The 15,774-nt window shown below is 28.7% G+C and overlaps 3 protein-coding genes across 4 annotated transcripts; 1 reads left to right on the forward strand and 2 right to left on the reverse strand.

Moving 5' to 3' along the window:
- Nucleotides 1-5,763: 5,763 nt before the first annotated feature.
- LOC128961332 (guided entry of tail-anchored proteins factor 1-like) lies at nucleotides 5,764-6,999 on the reverse strand. Of its 2 annotated transcripts, XM_054307559.1 has the most exons (6): nucleotides 6,945-6,999; nucleotides 6,707-6,880; nucleotides 6,472-6,637; nucleotides 6,342-6,409; nucleotides 6,127-6,241; nucleotides 5,764-6,047 (listed from the first exon to the last, which is right to left on the reverse strand). In XM_054307559.1, exons 2-6 carry the CDS (start codon nucleotides 6,797-6,799, stop codon nucleotides 5,974-5,976), a joined length of 516 nt encoding a protein of 171 aa, XP_054163534.1. In that variant the 5' UTR covers nucleotides 6,800-6,880; nucleotides 6,945-6,999; the 3' UTR covers nucleotides 5,764-5,973. The 2 variants fall into 2 exon arrangements, with proteins under 2 accessions (XP_054163534.1, XP_054163533.1); XM_054307558.1 differs by lacking the exon at nucleotides 6,945-6,999 and having other exon boundaries at nucleotides 6,707-6,928.
- Nucleotides 7,000-9,900: 2,901 nt separating this feature from the next.
- On the reverse strand, nucleotides 9,901-12,576 carry LOC128961246 (DNA repair endonuclease XPF-like). The gene is given in 2 exon segments (XM_054307463.1): nucleotides 9,901-10,731; nucleotides 10,733-12,576. Coding segments are annotated over 2 exon segments (2,571 nt in total). The 5' UTR covers nucleotides 12,473-12,576.
- Nucleotides 12,577-12,797: 221 nt separating this feature from the next.
- LOC128961247 (uncharacterized) lies at nucleotides 12,798-15,745 on the forward strand. Its single transcript, XM_054307464.1, has 11 exons — nucleotides 12,798-13,087; nucleotides 13,179-13,395; nucleotides 13,460-13,539; nucleotides 13,675-13,810; nucleotides 13,862-14,404; nucleotides 14,469-14,716; nucleotides 14,805-15,021; nucleotides 15,095-15,180; nucleotides 15,257-15,417; nucleotides 15,489-15,574; nucleotides 15,639-15,745. The coding sequence occupies exons 1-11, from the start codon at nucleotides 13,022-13,024 to the stop codon at nucleotides 15,743-15,745; spliced, it is 1,947 nt and encodes a 648-aa protein (XP_054163439.1). The 5' UTR covers nucleotides 12,798-13,021.
- Nucleotides 15,746-15,774: the final 29 nt, after the last annotated feature.

Genomic DNA, 15,774 nt, shown 5'->3' on the forward strand with positions numbered 1-15,774 from the left:
TTTATTATAGTTTTATATTTWTACCAAATATATATCGTAATTCATTTAATATTTTGTTACATTTATTATAATTGCAATACAATTATTGTTGACATAATGTTTTAYATTATATTAATATCTTTTTAWATTTTTAATATGATATGAATTGTAATACTAAAAAATATCAATAAATACTGTATAAAATATTTAGACCTCTAATGGAAATGWATCTCAATCTGAAATTTAATAAATCWTATAAACTTTTAGAATATCTATTGGTTTTATTTTATTATAGATTTTCGGAAAAGAATATAATAATAGAGTTTGACTATAGATTTAGTGATGTATTGATCAATATATTGAAGCAAATGACACAACGAGATAGTAATTTCTGTAATCCCATCAGTACTACAATCAAACAATTTGTTAACAATATATTAATAACTTAAACATATTAATGATTTACTAATGACTTTACTATTAATTTTTATTTTTACATTWTWRCAAATACTTAKCAATAGTTTTTTAAATATAGTTATTGTACAGTATTTAKAATAGAGTATTATTGTTAAATAGACTTTTTWAAGACTTATTAATATATAGTAATCGTTCAATTAAACCAACTTTTATTATGATTTTTAATATAATTTTTATATTTAAAGGTTATTTTTTTAAAATCTAACTTTAATAAACAATTTGTTATGTATTTTATTTTGTTATTATTAATTTGTTGAAATTTAACATATCTAATCTAATTAAATTGACATTTAAAAATGATTGTAGTGTATTTAAGTAAAATTTAACTACAAAAAAAGTTTTATCAAGATTTTGTAAGTTTGTAATATTAAATTTTTAAATATATTTTGATATGATGTTATAAATGTTATATCTAACAGTTAAAATATGAAAATKTTTTTTKTTGGTAAAAACTAACTAASTTATAGACTATATTGTTAGYCAAACAATTAATGATATGATTATAACAGTAACTATTTAATATAATTTATAATTATCCAAATAGATATAATTTAACATGAACAATTTTTATTTAATTCATACTATTATTAATTATTAATATATATAAAAGACAGTAAGCGACCCCCATTACCGACCCCCGCATAGGAGTGGCTTTACGTGTGTATTAATATATATAAAAGACAGTATACGACACTCATTAACGACACCCACATAGGAGTAGCTTTGTGTGTATAGCACTAGCACTGTGTGTGCAGATATTATATACAGAAGCTAGAGAGGCAATACTATTAATGCTAGAGAGGGACATCTGACGTCATAGCACAAGCCAACCTAAAAGTAGTATTCAATAGTACAACAAAATTGAGACCTGAAAAACAAACGCCACTAAACAAAATATGATAAAATAAAAATGCAAATAAAGATTTATTATAATTAACACGATTATTAATAAATAAATTATAATAATAATTAATAAAAATAAAACTTAAATATTAAAATTTTAAATTTGATTAAATATATAGTTTTATATAATATACATTTATAAAAATATATAACTCGTTATTATATTTTTTATTATTAAAAATAACAACTTTAATAATAATAATATTAATAATCAATACAATAATAATTAAATCATAATTATAATAAATATAAGACTAATATTATTAATGATAATAAAATTGTTGAGAAACTCAAATTATCTTATTTAATTTTAATGTCTATTTTAAAATCAATACCTTTTAGTGCATTTAATACCTTATTTTGAATTTATTTATCTCATTATACTACCTGTTCCTGAGTAAGTACGAGTAACTATATAGTGATCGATCATTCAAATTATCTAACCGTCAATATATTTAAACTATCCAATAACTGTACTCCCTGTACCTCCCTATTTTATAAATTGCAGTACTGACAATCAAACAGTCAGTACAATCCTAACTACCATTACTACCAGTCATATAGTATACACATACCATTGCATTCAACATACATGTGCTCTTAAATATACTTTTTATATAATCATTGTTTTAACCACTATTTTAATTGTGTTAACTATAATAAAATATAACTAAATTATTGTCTTCACCTCAACGTTGAATCGATCACCACATCTACACTATTCATCCAACTCAAGCATCCAAAATTTACCTTTCCCTGGCCATCCATACAAGTTATCAGTATTATTAACGGATCTAGTTTTTCGAAACTATCAGTTGTTGGTCTCATACCTACCCAAGCAAAAAAAACTGATCCCTAATCTACGACTACCACAAGAAAATAATCTATTCAAATATAAAATATTATTTAATAAGTCTTATTTTACACAATTTAATAAAATATAAACTATAGAAATAAATCTAAATAACCAAAACAAATTACTTCTAAAAAAATATGAACTTTATTTTTTGTTATCATAACTAAAATCAGATTTGTCATATATATATCATATTTATTTTTAGTCTAAGAAACGTCTACAAATTAGTATTTAATCAATTGCATATTTTTGATTAAACATATTATTTATTAAAAACTTAATTAGTAATATAGATTTATTTTTTTAGATGATTTATTATTCTGTTATATAAATAAAGTGGCGTCAGAGTCTACGGTCTCAATTTTTATGTTTGCTAAATACCGTCTCATATATCCTGTATATAATGCTTGTGTGTGTGTGACTGTGAACTACAGTAAGCTATACAATACATCTACAGTACATGTATTAACATAACACACTTAAACACATTATAAGCATTGATATCATATGTGAGACATAGGCAACACTTTTACAGAGAGTCTTAAATAGTGGCGGCGGAGATGCTATTAATTACAATTATATGGTCAACAATACATTGAATTAAAAAGTGACCAAGGACAATGTTGTAGATGATTTTAAACTAAATAAAATTGTAATTGGTCATTTTTAAATTAATTGTATGATTTGCCAGATAAATGCAGTCGACTATCATTTATAAATTTTTTAAACAGTCGACTGTAAATTATTTAGCATATAATACAATTAATTAAAAAATGACCAATTTAAATTTATAATTATCTACAACATTGCCCTTGGTCACTTATTAATTCAACGTATTGTTGACCAGATAATTGTAATTAATAGCATCGCCGCCGACGCTGTTTAAGATTATCTGACACTTTCACAAAGTTTTCATAACATTTCAAAACTAATATTTCAAATTATTTGTCGCTATTGTCTCAATAAATACTATCCTTGAATTAAAATATATTTATAATAAAAATTTTGATTTAATTTAATTAAAACGGGCCGTAATTACGGGCTTTAAAGTCTTGTCACATTTACAGCAAAGTTATTTTGATAATAAAACAATATAATTAATTTATACATTACTCTACATGTACATATATATATGTATTAGTCAAAAAAGGTTAATTATCACCTTATTTTTGAATATTATAATTTTTCAATAGATTTGGTTTTGTTTGTTAACATTTGATKTGCTTTAGCTGTYATTTTCATCAAATTGTCATCAATTRTTGCAAAGTTATAGTCGACCTGAAGATATTTAATACTAAAATAATCAAATGGATCTGAAACCGCATCACTAAAGARCCGAAGACCATCCATGAAARTATCAATACTGTATTGGRAGAAAATACAGTGGWATATAGTACTGTCACYAAATGGATCCGAGAGTTCATAAGAGGACGACAGTCTCTCGAAGATTAGAAAAGTCTTATTTGTAAAMTTAAACAATSATTTTAATAATTAAAGCAAAAGGCAATAATAAATGCAATTAACTAACCTTTGAAATAAATAAATGCTTATTAATTATTTATAAGTTATGATTATTTAATTAATTACATTAATATAAATCAATTACTTTATATAATATTTATATAAAAGTTTATAATTTATGTTTTATAGTATTTGAAAAAACAATTGAAATTATTGACAGTTTAGTCGTTATAATTGTTAATGCAATCAATGTTTGATTTCTATAGACTTGTAAATTGAAATCATTGATAGACTCTATTCACTAAAGATAATCATTTTTMTAATAAAGTTTTTAATCAATTGATTTATTGACAATAAAAAGTTAGTATTGAACTGAATATCGAGGAGAGCTATAATTTAGACGATAATATAACTGATCCAATGGTTGGCCACAACAGCGATCGGTTTGAACAGCTGTCGGATAACAACAAACTAAAACAAGAGCTGTTGTGCGGTATTTGCCTCAAAGTCATCAATAATGCCATTCAAACCCAATGCAAACATAACTTCTGCAGTGAATGTCTTAAGAGATGGTTAGAGCAAAGGACGAACAAAGAACGTAAAGATTGTCCCGAATGCAGACATTTGTTGACTTCAAGAAAGCGAAGCAAAACTGTGGCAAATAGTAATGATATACAACTTGTAGCCAATGTTTGGGTAGAGAAAAACCGCACAATTAATAACATAATCGGCTCTTTGAAAGTTAGATGTGATAATCAATGCAATGGATGCMAACATGTGATGCCATTGGATCAATTGGCAGTACATCTTAATAATTGTCACCACAAGATATGTTCAAAATGTGGATTCAATCACATTATTAATGAAGAAACTTGTATTGACTTACTGAAGAAGAAATGTGAGACTTTGATGACTGAAAATATAATTATGAAAAGAAAATCTGATGAATACATAAATGAATTGAAAGACACGAACCAAAAGTTTGTAGTTTTGGTGAATTGGTTTAATTTTATTGTCCAAAAACACAACAAATTGGACGCCGAATGTAATGAAGTATCAAAAACAAGTCTGACTTTGTATGAGAAGATCATTGAATTCAAGGAATGGAAACATCGATTGGAAGAGACATTAAAAGTTTATTTCCCACAAAATAAAGACAAAAAGTTGAGATTTTGTACCATTTGTGATGAAACCAGTGGACAATTGATTGATTGCTCCAATAGTTATTGTGTAATCACTTTGTTTTTTCGTATAATTACTGTTAATATTCAATAATAACATTGATTTTAATAGAAAGTAAGAATACATCGTCAATGCATTGAATCAATTAAGTGGTCTATCGATGGTTTCTTATGTCCTAAATGTAGAAGAAGTGCCATTGAAAAGTAAGTCTAACTTTTTATGATAATAACTAATTTTTATTACACAGAAATAGCTATAAGATTACCGAACCTATCGAGAGTTACATATCAAACAATAATCAATCGGTGGTTAAATATCCCGTCACTGTTATTGCTACTGATATTATATTTGGCACATTTGTGTCCAAAATCAAAGATGTCTTGTTCGACAGCGACGGCATTAAGTTTTCAACCGTCTATATCGTCAAAGTCTGTGGATCTATCGATACTAAGTTTCAATCGTTTCACTTATCAATTCCTTTCCATAATATAAACCACATTATCTGCTCAACTCATTGTACATCACTATCACTGTTGGCAATACTGGTTGATAATAATACAAATCTACAAATCAATAGTTGTTTGCGTTTAAGTACTGAAAGTAGTGATGGTTTTACCTTTAATGTCAACTCTAATGGTTCGTAATTTTTCAAAATTGTTAGTTATTAATAAAAAAATAATCAATTGTAATATTACTGTATAATAGATGTGCGCGAAAAGTATATACTAATATCATTAACCAAATGGATGACCAATACATTTGTGGACAAACTTAGACAAGTGGCGCATAAATACAACAATAAGTGTATTTGTGATTCACTAAATGTCACTCATTTTATCGATACTTCAATGAGGAACAACTAAAGTGACAAATAGTTTACTATATGACTGTGTATAATATATAAATTACCGGTAAATTAATTTTAATAATTATTTTAGTGGTAATAATTATACTGTATTACAYTTTATTATACTGTACTACCGGCAATAGAAAAAATGATCTTTTATGTATCTTTAAAAAAACTAAACAAATAAATTTTGAAATACAGTATAATGTAATTTACAATATATACATTTAAAATGATAGATTTGTGATATAATTTAATGTACCGTAACTTATGAAATCAAGTTAACAATATTGCGGCCAATAAATGTAGTGATGGCTGTCCATGAAGTAATACCGATGGCACCTGAAATAAATGATTTAAATAAATACAACAAAACTAAAACATTCAAATTAAACAACAAAAACAAAATAAATTCAAATACCGGAAACACCGGTAGGAAAGGCCAGAATAAAACCAAACGGATAGAAGAGATGTTCGGGAATTCTGAACAATACTTCGTACCGATAGTTCCACAATAAATATACGGTCACTACGGCCTATACATACAAATAGATATAATTGTCATTAAAATAGATAAATAATATATACATATATATATGTATATCATATATCATATGTATAACAATTATATATTACCGAAATAGAGTAGAAAATAACGTAAAATAAAACACGAGCTTTGATACGAACAATGGTCTGACTATCGGCTGAATCAAACAAATGACAACCAAATTGTAGTAATTGATAGAAAAAAACAATAATAACATACATTGGCTTTTCAGCTGATCCTTGGCTTTGTTAAGCTTTCTATCGATTTTAGCGTATTTGGCGAACTCGTCGGACATCGAGATATCAGACAATTCTGTCTTAAGGTCGCGAATCTGTCGCCGCAATGATGTCTCCATTTTTGTCTCATTCAAGAAGACATTTAGTATCTATAAATAAAACWAACAAACAATTACTTAATTGATGACAATTAAGACAGTCATTAACAAATGACTGACCACTTTAACCATCAATGGTATGAATGCATTAAAGAGTGACCAAAACGTGACAAATATAAACAAATTAAAGTTGTAATCAGTTATGTCTGCCATTATGTTRTTGTCATTACTATAAGCAGGTCTTGTATATCATGCGATAACTGTTGTCCACAATAACATCAAAAGTGTGGATCACTTGAAGTAAACACAAGTATTAATAGTCATATAATTTACAGTACAGTAAAKTATGTATACAAACATTGATTCACTATTTGTATTGCATTTGTGTAATGCTTTTATCACTTGAATATTGTACTGTACTTACCATACAATCAGTACTATTAATATAATATTAATATGTAATAGCAGTCAATACAGTATAAGACAAATTCAATGATACAATAATTACTTTAAAATTGTTTGTGTATTAACTGAATAATTGCATTATTATTCAATTAAAACTTTAAAATTTATAAATCCATTCAAATTTAGATAATAACCAGTTGAGAATGCTAGAAAGCATTTCCACACGAATTCCTAATCATAATTAAAAATTAAATTCAGTAAGATAAAATATAATCAACTATAGTTATGTAGGGTATCAAACGATTTAGTATGACAAAATAAACAACTATAGTCATGTGGGGTATCAAATGATTCAGTATTACAAAATAAACTACTATTTTCCTAAAAAATAAACTTAAAAACGAAAAAAATAAAAAATCAATATTCAAAAAAAAAAAAAAAAAATTCAAAATTTTTTTAATTAATTTTTGGACACCATTTTCTTCATTTTCCTAAAAAATAAACTTAAATAAGAAAAAAAACAAAAAAATTTGTAGCGGATAGTGGATTCAAACCTATGTCCTCGTGGGACAGACCGACAGACCGACAGACCGACAGACCGAATTATAGAATGCATATACGTATTCCTTTCAGGAATTCGTGATAAGTCATTAAATTTGAATGAGATCATTTTCAGCGTCATCGATTGTTATGACTTCAATGTTGTCTTCAATGGTTACCACCATGATTTCGTTAACTCAAGCGAAGTCAATATCGTCTTCAAATATAAATGGATTGTTTTGAAGTGAAATATTGTTGACCTCGTCAGTGGCAATCTCTTGAGATTCGACTCTGATGTTATCTTCATTTGGTGCAAACAGATGATCGTCATCGTTTTATGCAAACATTGGTTCCTCTTGTTCAGAACAATATCTAGGATGCGGATAGTACATGTTGTGGTCAATTGGTGCCTAAAGATTATACAATCATTCTCAAAGACTTATTGTTGGTGGACTGGATGTTCGCCCTCCAATATCTCTATCTGTTGTCACTCTTCATTTTAGTCAAAGTTGACGTCCAAAATTTCTAGTTCCACCCAAAGTTTCACAATACAAACAAGTTTAATGAAGCCTTTATGACGCTCCATTCTTAAACATTGTACAAACTTCTCTGTCAAATGTGATGCTCACATGTTTCACACAAAAGTTCGGACATCAGCAGCACCGTTACGACATAGCATACTTTGCATTCGTCAATTAATGCCATCTGTTGCTAAATTCAAAAATTAATAAATAATTTATAAATTAGTCATAACAACTTACTCTTACTGTTGTAGATGATGCATAGCCAACCAAGCCAGACTGTTGAATGAAGGTCACTGCAGAAATAGCAGTCTTTATATACTAATTTGTCAGCCTACTGAGCAGTCGCACAACACGTCAAACCAAACTACATGTAAAGTTCGACACATTATGCATCAGAGGTCAAACCAAACTACAAGTAATGTTCGAAACCTATTATGCATCAGAGGTCAAACCAAAATACAATTAAAGTTCGACACATATTTTGCATCAAAGTTCATGGAAAACTACAAAAAAGGTATGACACTTACTGTGAATTCAGAGTTCATGGAAAAATACAAGAAAATTACGACAATTACTATGACATCAAAGTTCATGGAAAATTACTATAAACGTACTACACTTACTATTACGTCAGAGTTTATGGAAAAGTACTACCAAGATATTTTTAATTTTTCACATAATTCTATACTATTTTGTTCATTTCAAACAAGTACCTTTTTCTTTAATTTATTTAACATTAGTATTTAAGTATTAAAAATTTAATAAAAATTTAAATGCACATAACTTACATTATTACGATTATTTAAAACAAATCTAAACTTTAAAATTAAAATAAATTAAATTTAAATGCTGATCCCTTACATTATTAGAATTATTAACACAAATCTAAACTTAAAAATTAAAATAAAAATTAAAATAAATAAAAAAAAATATTTTAAAAAAAATTTTTGACACTATTTTCTTTATATTCCTGATAAAATAAACTTTAAAAAAAATTTAAAAAAAAAACAAAAAAATTTTTTTTTATTAATTATTGGACTCCATTTTGTTTTTTTGCTTAAAAATAAACTTAAAAAATAAAAAAAATAAATAAAAATTAAAAAAAACACAAAAAAAATCGTAGCTGAGGCTGGATTCGAACCTATGTCCTCGTGGGACAGACAGACCGACAGACCGACAGACCGACAGACCGACAGACCGACAGACCGACAGACGACAGACCGACAGACCGACAGACCGACAGACCGACAGACCGACAGACCGACAGACCGACAGACCGACAGACCGACAGACCGACAGACCGACAGACCGACAGACCGACAGACCGACAGACCGACAGACCGACAGACCGACAGACCGACAGACCGACAGACCGACAGACCGACAGACCGACAGACCGACAGACCGACAGACCGACAGACCGACAGACCGACAGACCGACAGACCGACAGACCGACAGACCGACTTATAGAATGCATATACGGATTCCTTTCAGGAATTCGTGAAAATCTATGAATCACTAAAAAATTAATTAATCTTTTATTTTGAATAATTATTTCATATAAATCAACAAAACTAATGTATAAATAATTTTAATAAATCTATAAATATTGAAATTTAAATRTTTTAAATATCAATATAAMTGATAAGATAATGTACTGTATATTAAATGTGCTTGTATATAACATATTTAGTTTATATATTGTATATTGTTAAATTTAAAGTAATATTAAAAATTCACAGTGAATAAAATATATACAAATAATWAAAAATATAAAACATTGGTAAAGTATATACAGTACTTATAAATTTATTACAATTGTGTAAATAATAATTAATTTACGATCAAATTTTAGGCCTTTTATTTGCAAATCTTTTAAACTTTTTCTCATTTTTCAATCTATTGATGTCATCATTGGTTAAATCAATGACTTTTGTGTGAAGACTTTTGTAAAGAAGTTCTGCATTTTTCGAGTTTCCCATAAATTCAGTCAATTCTTCWACACTTAATTCAATTAAATGATTGATTGATTTAACAGAATTCATAATATTGTAGATATTATTGATGTTAATTCCGGGTAAACATAACAGAAATTCTTTGCATTCGATGTCATATTTATCGGTCATATATTCGGCCGGCAATTGTTGGTGACCTTTGGCCAGTACTAACTTCTGGTCGGGTTCTTCTTTGTCTTTTTTCAAGTACTCAAACATTTCAGCACTAAAATGAGGTGATGGCGACCAAACCATTCTGAGTAGTGGAAAATGAATGGTAAGAACCACTAACTGTGATAAAACATTTGGTCGATTAGATGAAGAAGAAGGGGTTATACTTGAAGTTCCCCAGTATTTGCTCTTAAAATTGAATGACTTTTGATCGTCAAATTCAATCAAAAGAAGAGGTCTTTTATAATAACGAGTCATAACTTCTGTTTGTGTATAAAGTCTACCGTTATTTAATGAACCGATTAAATCATTTACTGATTTACGTTCAACGCAAGTGTCGGGAGTAAGGATATAATCGCCGATTTCAATAGTGATCGGTTCGATATCAATCCCTCTTTTGTGTATAAGTGTCGGTAAATCTGATCTAAATTCTCTCATATCTATAATAATCCGTTTTGTAGTTTTATTTTGTGAAACTGGTTGAGTGCCTCCTATTCGGGTATTTGGATGTCAATATTAAGCTGTCATCAGAGCCGCGGACTAAATCTGGATGTGAATCACTTTTTCCGTCCCTATCTGAAGGTATCACAAGTGATGCTTTTGTTTTGATTAATGTTTCAAAGGCTTCCTTTTCTATGTGTAAATTCTTAAGATATCGTTGCTCTTCAGCTGATCCATCAAACATAAAAAAGTATATCTTAACGGCTGAAGAACTACAATATAATGCTTGATATGACTCTATTTGACGAATACTTTGCATATCTGGTTCGTATAATATAATATATTTTGGTTTCAAAACTTTTAACATATTATGCAAATGAATGCCTTTTTGTTGCCAATTATGATAATGAAAGTCAAGTCTGTGTTCATTTTGAAACATTTCCTCACATTTCTCATAACTTCTCATCATTTGTGTCAATGTCTGTGCGTTTTCATCCAATTCTTGTGTCTTATTATTGGTTTTCTTTGATTTGTTTTTCATCTGTTCCTTACAATTCATTAAATGTTGACATTTTTCATGTAATTCTTGTAGTACTGCATCCATACCTTTATCTCTAAAATTGTCTAATTTGATAGAAGTACTCATATTTTCGACGACAACAATAATATCGATAACTTGTGATATATCTTTGGTCTCTTCATTAATTTCTTTTATTATTTCAAAAAATGCATTTAATTTTGGATTGATTTCAATGTCGACAACTTGTTTGCCATTCTTTTGTATATAAAGTCTTTGTTTTGCAACCGAAAACAATGTCTCCGATGGCTCCCAAAAGAGCCAATCGGATGTCTGCGAATTGAGGACAACATTATCACGAATGGTCTTAACTTCACTATAAAAAGTGACGGAATCGAGTTGTGTTAAGTGAAACAACAATTGTTTTAATAGTTTTATATCATATATAGTCCGACGACACTTAGCACTCAATTGATACCAAATGGGATCAAATTGTTTTCTAACCATTGAATCAAAATTTAATGAAATAACAGACATAGCATTAAGTTCTTGACAATCGTAAAGAAAACTGTTATTAGAATTTGTTAACTCTTTAATACACAACGAAATTAAGTCCATTAATGCAAATTGAATTTTCTTCATCAATGGTGTCATTGAGAGTCTGATCTCAATGACGTTTGGTAGGGGTCGGGTCGACAGTGAGTCAGTAATGGCCACATGAAATCGCGGCCATAAATATAGTTTAGTGACAAACAAGTAGCGCATAATTCGGTCTAATTTAGAGAATTGTCCGGTAAATGCCTGAGCCGTCTGTGAAAGTCCGGTCACAAAACCTGTCTTATTATGCATCCGATAGAGTCGTACAATGAATGCCTGCAAACAATCCGTATAAATAGTGTGAGCGTTGTATACAATAACACCAGAAATCAACTCAAATGGTACTCTTGAGGTCAACATATCGACCACAAGAATCCGTGTCGTCATGAATACGACGCCTCCATTCATATAGAGTTCGCGACGATCAGCGGCCGCACAGCTCTCGGCTGTTACTCGTTTGGGCTTTTGTCCGACACCTGACAATTCATTGGACAACTCGGCAATGATATAGTCTTCAACTTCAGCATTGGTTCCGATGACAAACACGAGCTGTGATTTCTCTGAAAATGTTTTCGTTAATTGTAACAGAAGTCTATCGATTACAATGCCCTTCGAGGCGATGGTCAATGAGTTTTCGTTGAGTACATCCAATAGCATCTGACGCTCAAACTCAAGAAGTCTTTGTTCATCACTCATTGTGTCCAATGTCTTGTCATTTGAATCCAAAACACATGTCTTGTTTGATATCTGTTTGACTATTGTTTTGATTTTCAAGTTCACAAACAAATCAATACTAATAATAAACTGAAAATATATTATGTTTTCAAAACTAATGTCATAAAAATACACAAATATTTGTAAAGGGGTTTAAATATACATAAATATATGTCACGTTATTTATGACCATTGAATGCACTTTAATATTGCAATGCATTTATTGTTTACTTGAATGATATTACGGTTATATTAATACTGTATAACAAACAAACACACAATTAATACACACTATTAATACTATTATCTAATTATATGTTATTTTCAATAATGAAATGCATTTAAATTTTGATTAATTAACAAATTGATTGCATAACAGTTGAGATTACAATTAGTTTGCAATCAATGAGGAGTTGTTATTGTCTTTAATGATTGACATCAAACAACTGATGACTTTAATATAAAATTATCACTTTATTTGCATTCATATATCACTGTTATAAGTGGTGACAACTCTTGAGAACAGATAGTATGGACAATGACACCGATGATGGCCAAGAGGTCTGTCAAATGACTAAACAAAAGAAGAGGCTTTTGGTATGTGATTATCACTTAATTTGATACAAAAATATAATATTTTATTTGTTAAACCAATTGTTTGATTGTCTGACTATTTATTTTGATTAAGAAAATTGTGGGCAAACTATATAAAGTCGATTTGACTGAACTCTGCGATAAGTTTAGTGTCTGTAAGAGTGGTAATAAAGTGGTGATAAGGAATCGGATCATTGATCTCATTAATGAAGAATCGAAATCACAAAATGACAATAAATGGATTGATATCAGAAAAAACGTTAAAAAAGTCTATAAAAATAATGATAAAATTAAGAAATCTCCCAAAAAATGTAAGCAATTTTTTTAAATTTATTTGACTTCAAGTGATATGACATTTAATTAATAAAATGACAGCAAAGAAGAAAAAGAAGAAGATTGTCAGTGAAACGCCATCCAAAAGTCAGAGTAATACCGAAACTGTTGTTAACAATGAGGTGAGCGATAGGAGTCAACCGCTGAGGCTTAAGATTAAGACATCAACTACTCATTACTTCAATGATAATGAGACTAATAATTTGGATTTTAATTCATTATTGAATTTCTTCTCCAATATCAACGACTCGTACCAGAACTCAAATTCACAGACAACGCACACAATGTCATCCACTCAACAGTCGTCTTCACAAAACAATAGTACACCAAATGCAACGATTACTTCTCAGAATCCAGTGGTCAACCCATTTCCAGCTCATCAACCCGTCAATGGTATTCAAATGTATAGTCAACCAAATTATCCTAATATACCAACAAATTTAGGAATTCCGTCAACATCTCACACCATAAATGGATATTCAACACATCCATTAATAATGGCGCCTCAGCCTCCATTACAATCACAACCATTGATTTGTCCACCACTGAGACCGCCACCATTAGTGCCACCCTCACAAATGGTTAGCCATAACTATTATAACTCACAAAATCCACATAACAATCATTTTCATCCAAACTTCTCATCTCAGCCATTAAATTATTCATTTAATAATATCGATAATAATAATATATATCATGGTTTTAGTGGACCAACCAATAGCACCCAATGTCAACAAAATAATGAAACAAATTATCCTAATTTTGATTCAGAATTTGCAAATCCGCAAAGTTTCGATGCACTTATTAAACAACAAAAAATATTATTTGATCAATTTTCCACTTCCAAACAGGAAATGGATGTCAACAATATCAACGGTGAAACAACCGATTCATATGACTTACCCGAGCAATCATTAATGAATTTTGAATTCAAATGTTTGCCTAAGTTTAATGTCATTAAAAATATTTTGGAACCAAAAACTATTGGTTTGTTTGATTTGATTTACAACTAACTTATTTGATATCATTTTTATTAAATATTATATTTTAGGATCGCTTTCAGATATTGGTGTTACTGTTGAGTTCAAAATAGATTTATGTGACGTGCAGTCAAACAATATGTTTATTAGGCATAATAGTTATGAAAATGATTTACAAAAACTGTTAACAAATAATTGCTATCAAATTCAATTGAGATTCAGTTATATTAATGACATTAATACAAGACAACAGAAGGATGTCGTTCCTGAGTATCTCTGTATTGAATGCAATAATAAACTGATTTTTGCTTCCGATCAGGTTTGCCACCATTTTTGCCACCATTTTTGACTTACYGTAATGTAATTCTTGTTATTTKTTAAATTAATGACTTCTATTCAAATTGTAGGTTAAGGAGCAATATATTTGTCCAATTAATTTGAGTGATGATTGTATTATTGGAACCAATAGAGTGAGATTCTGGATGTCTAAAGAAAAATATACTTTTCTTATGCCCTGTTTATATGAGATATCTCTTGTAAAATATGAAACGCCTGAAACCTTTCTGGCAAAGCTTAAAGCAAATCCATCACAATTTCTCATTTCTGATATCACTAAACAATTGAGTAATTATTTTAATTTATAGATTATTTAGATTTTATAGTTTATCGTTTGATTTTGATTTTGTTATGTTTAAAGTTAAATCAAGACATGAAAGTCAATCACAAGACGATATAATCATTAATATAGCCAACACCTCAACTAAAGTCAAACTCATTTGTCCTGTAAGTACAGTCCGTATTATCGGTAATTTATATATATATATATATATTAAAATTAATATTGATTTTAACTTAACAGCTAAGTTGTTGTAGATTAGAGACTCCGTGTCGGACTAATAATTGTAAACATATTGAATGTTTCGACGCGTTTTCATTTTTTAAAGCCAACGAATACCGATACGATTGGATTTGTCCGATCTGTCAAAAAGAAGCCAATTTTGACTCTCTTAGAGTTGACGGGTATTTATTGACATTTTTTATAAGAATAATATAACTTTTATTTATTATAATTATTTGTATTTAATATTTAGTTTCTTTACCGATGTTTTATACCACACCGATAATGACATTACAGAGATATTTGTCAAATCAAACGCAACTTATGATATTCAAAATGGTTTGCTTTAATTATAATATAGTAAATAACGAATTGAGATAAAAATATATTTAAAAAATTATAGTTACGGCTAAATGTGATTCACCGCTAATTATTGAATTAGATGACGAAGAAGACACCTGTGATTTCAGTGTTGTTGAAGACGCGGACGGATGTATTGTTATTGATTAATGATTTTATTAATTATTTTGTTAAGTAAT

Source organism: Oppia nitens, unplaced genomic scaffold (assembly GCF_028296485.1).
Source record: "Oppia nitens isolate AA-2021 unplaced genomic scaffold, nextdenovo-longstitch-racon4-pilon3 scaffold5_pilon_pilon_pilon, whole genome shotgun sequence".
Classification (NCBI taxonomy): domain Eukaryota; kingdom Metazoa; phylum Arthropoda; class Arachnida; order Sarcoptiformes; family Oppiidae; genus Oppia; species Oppia nitens.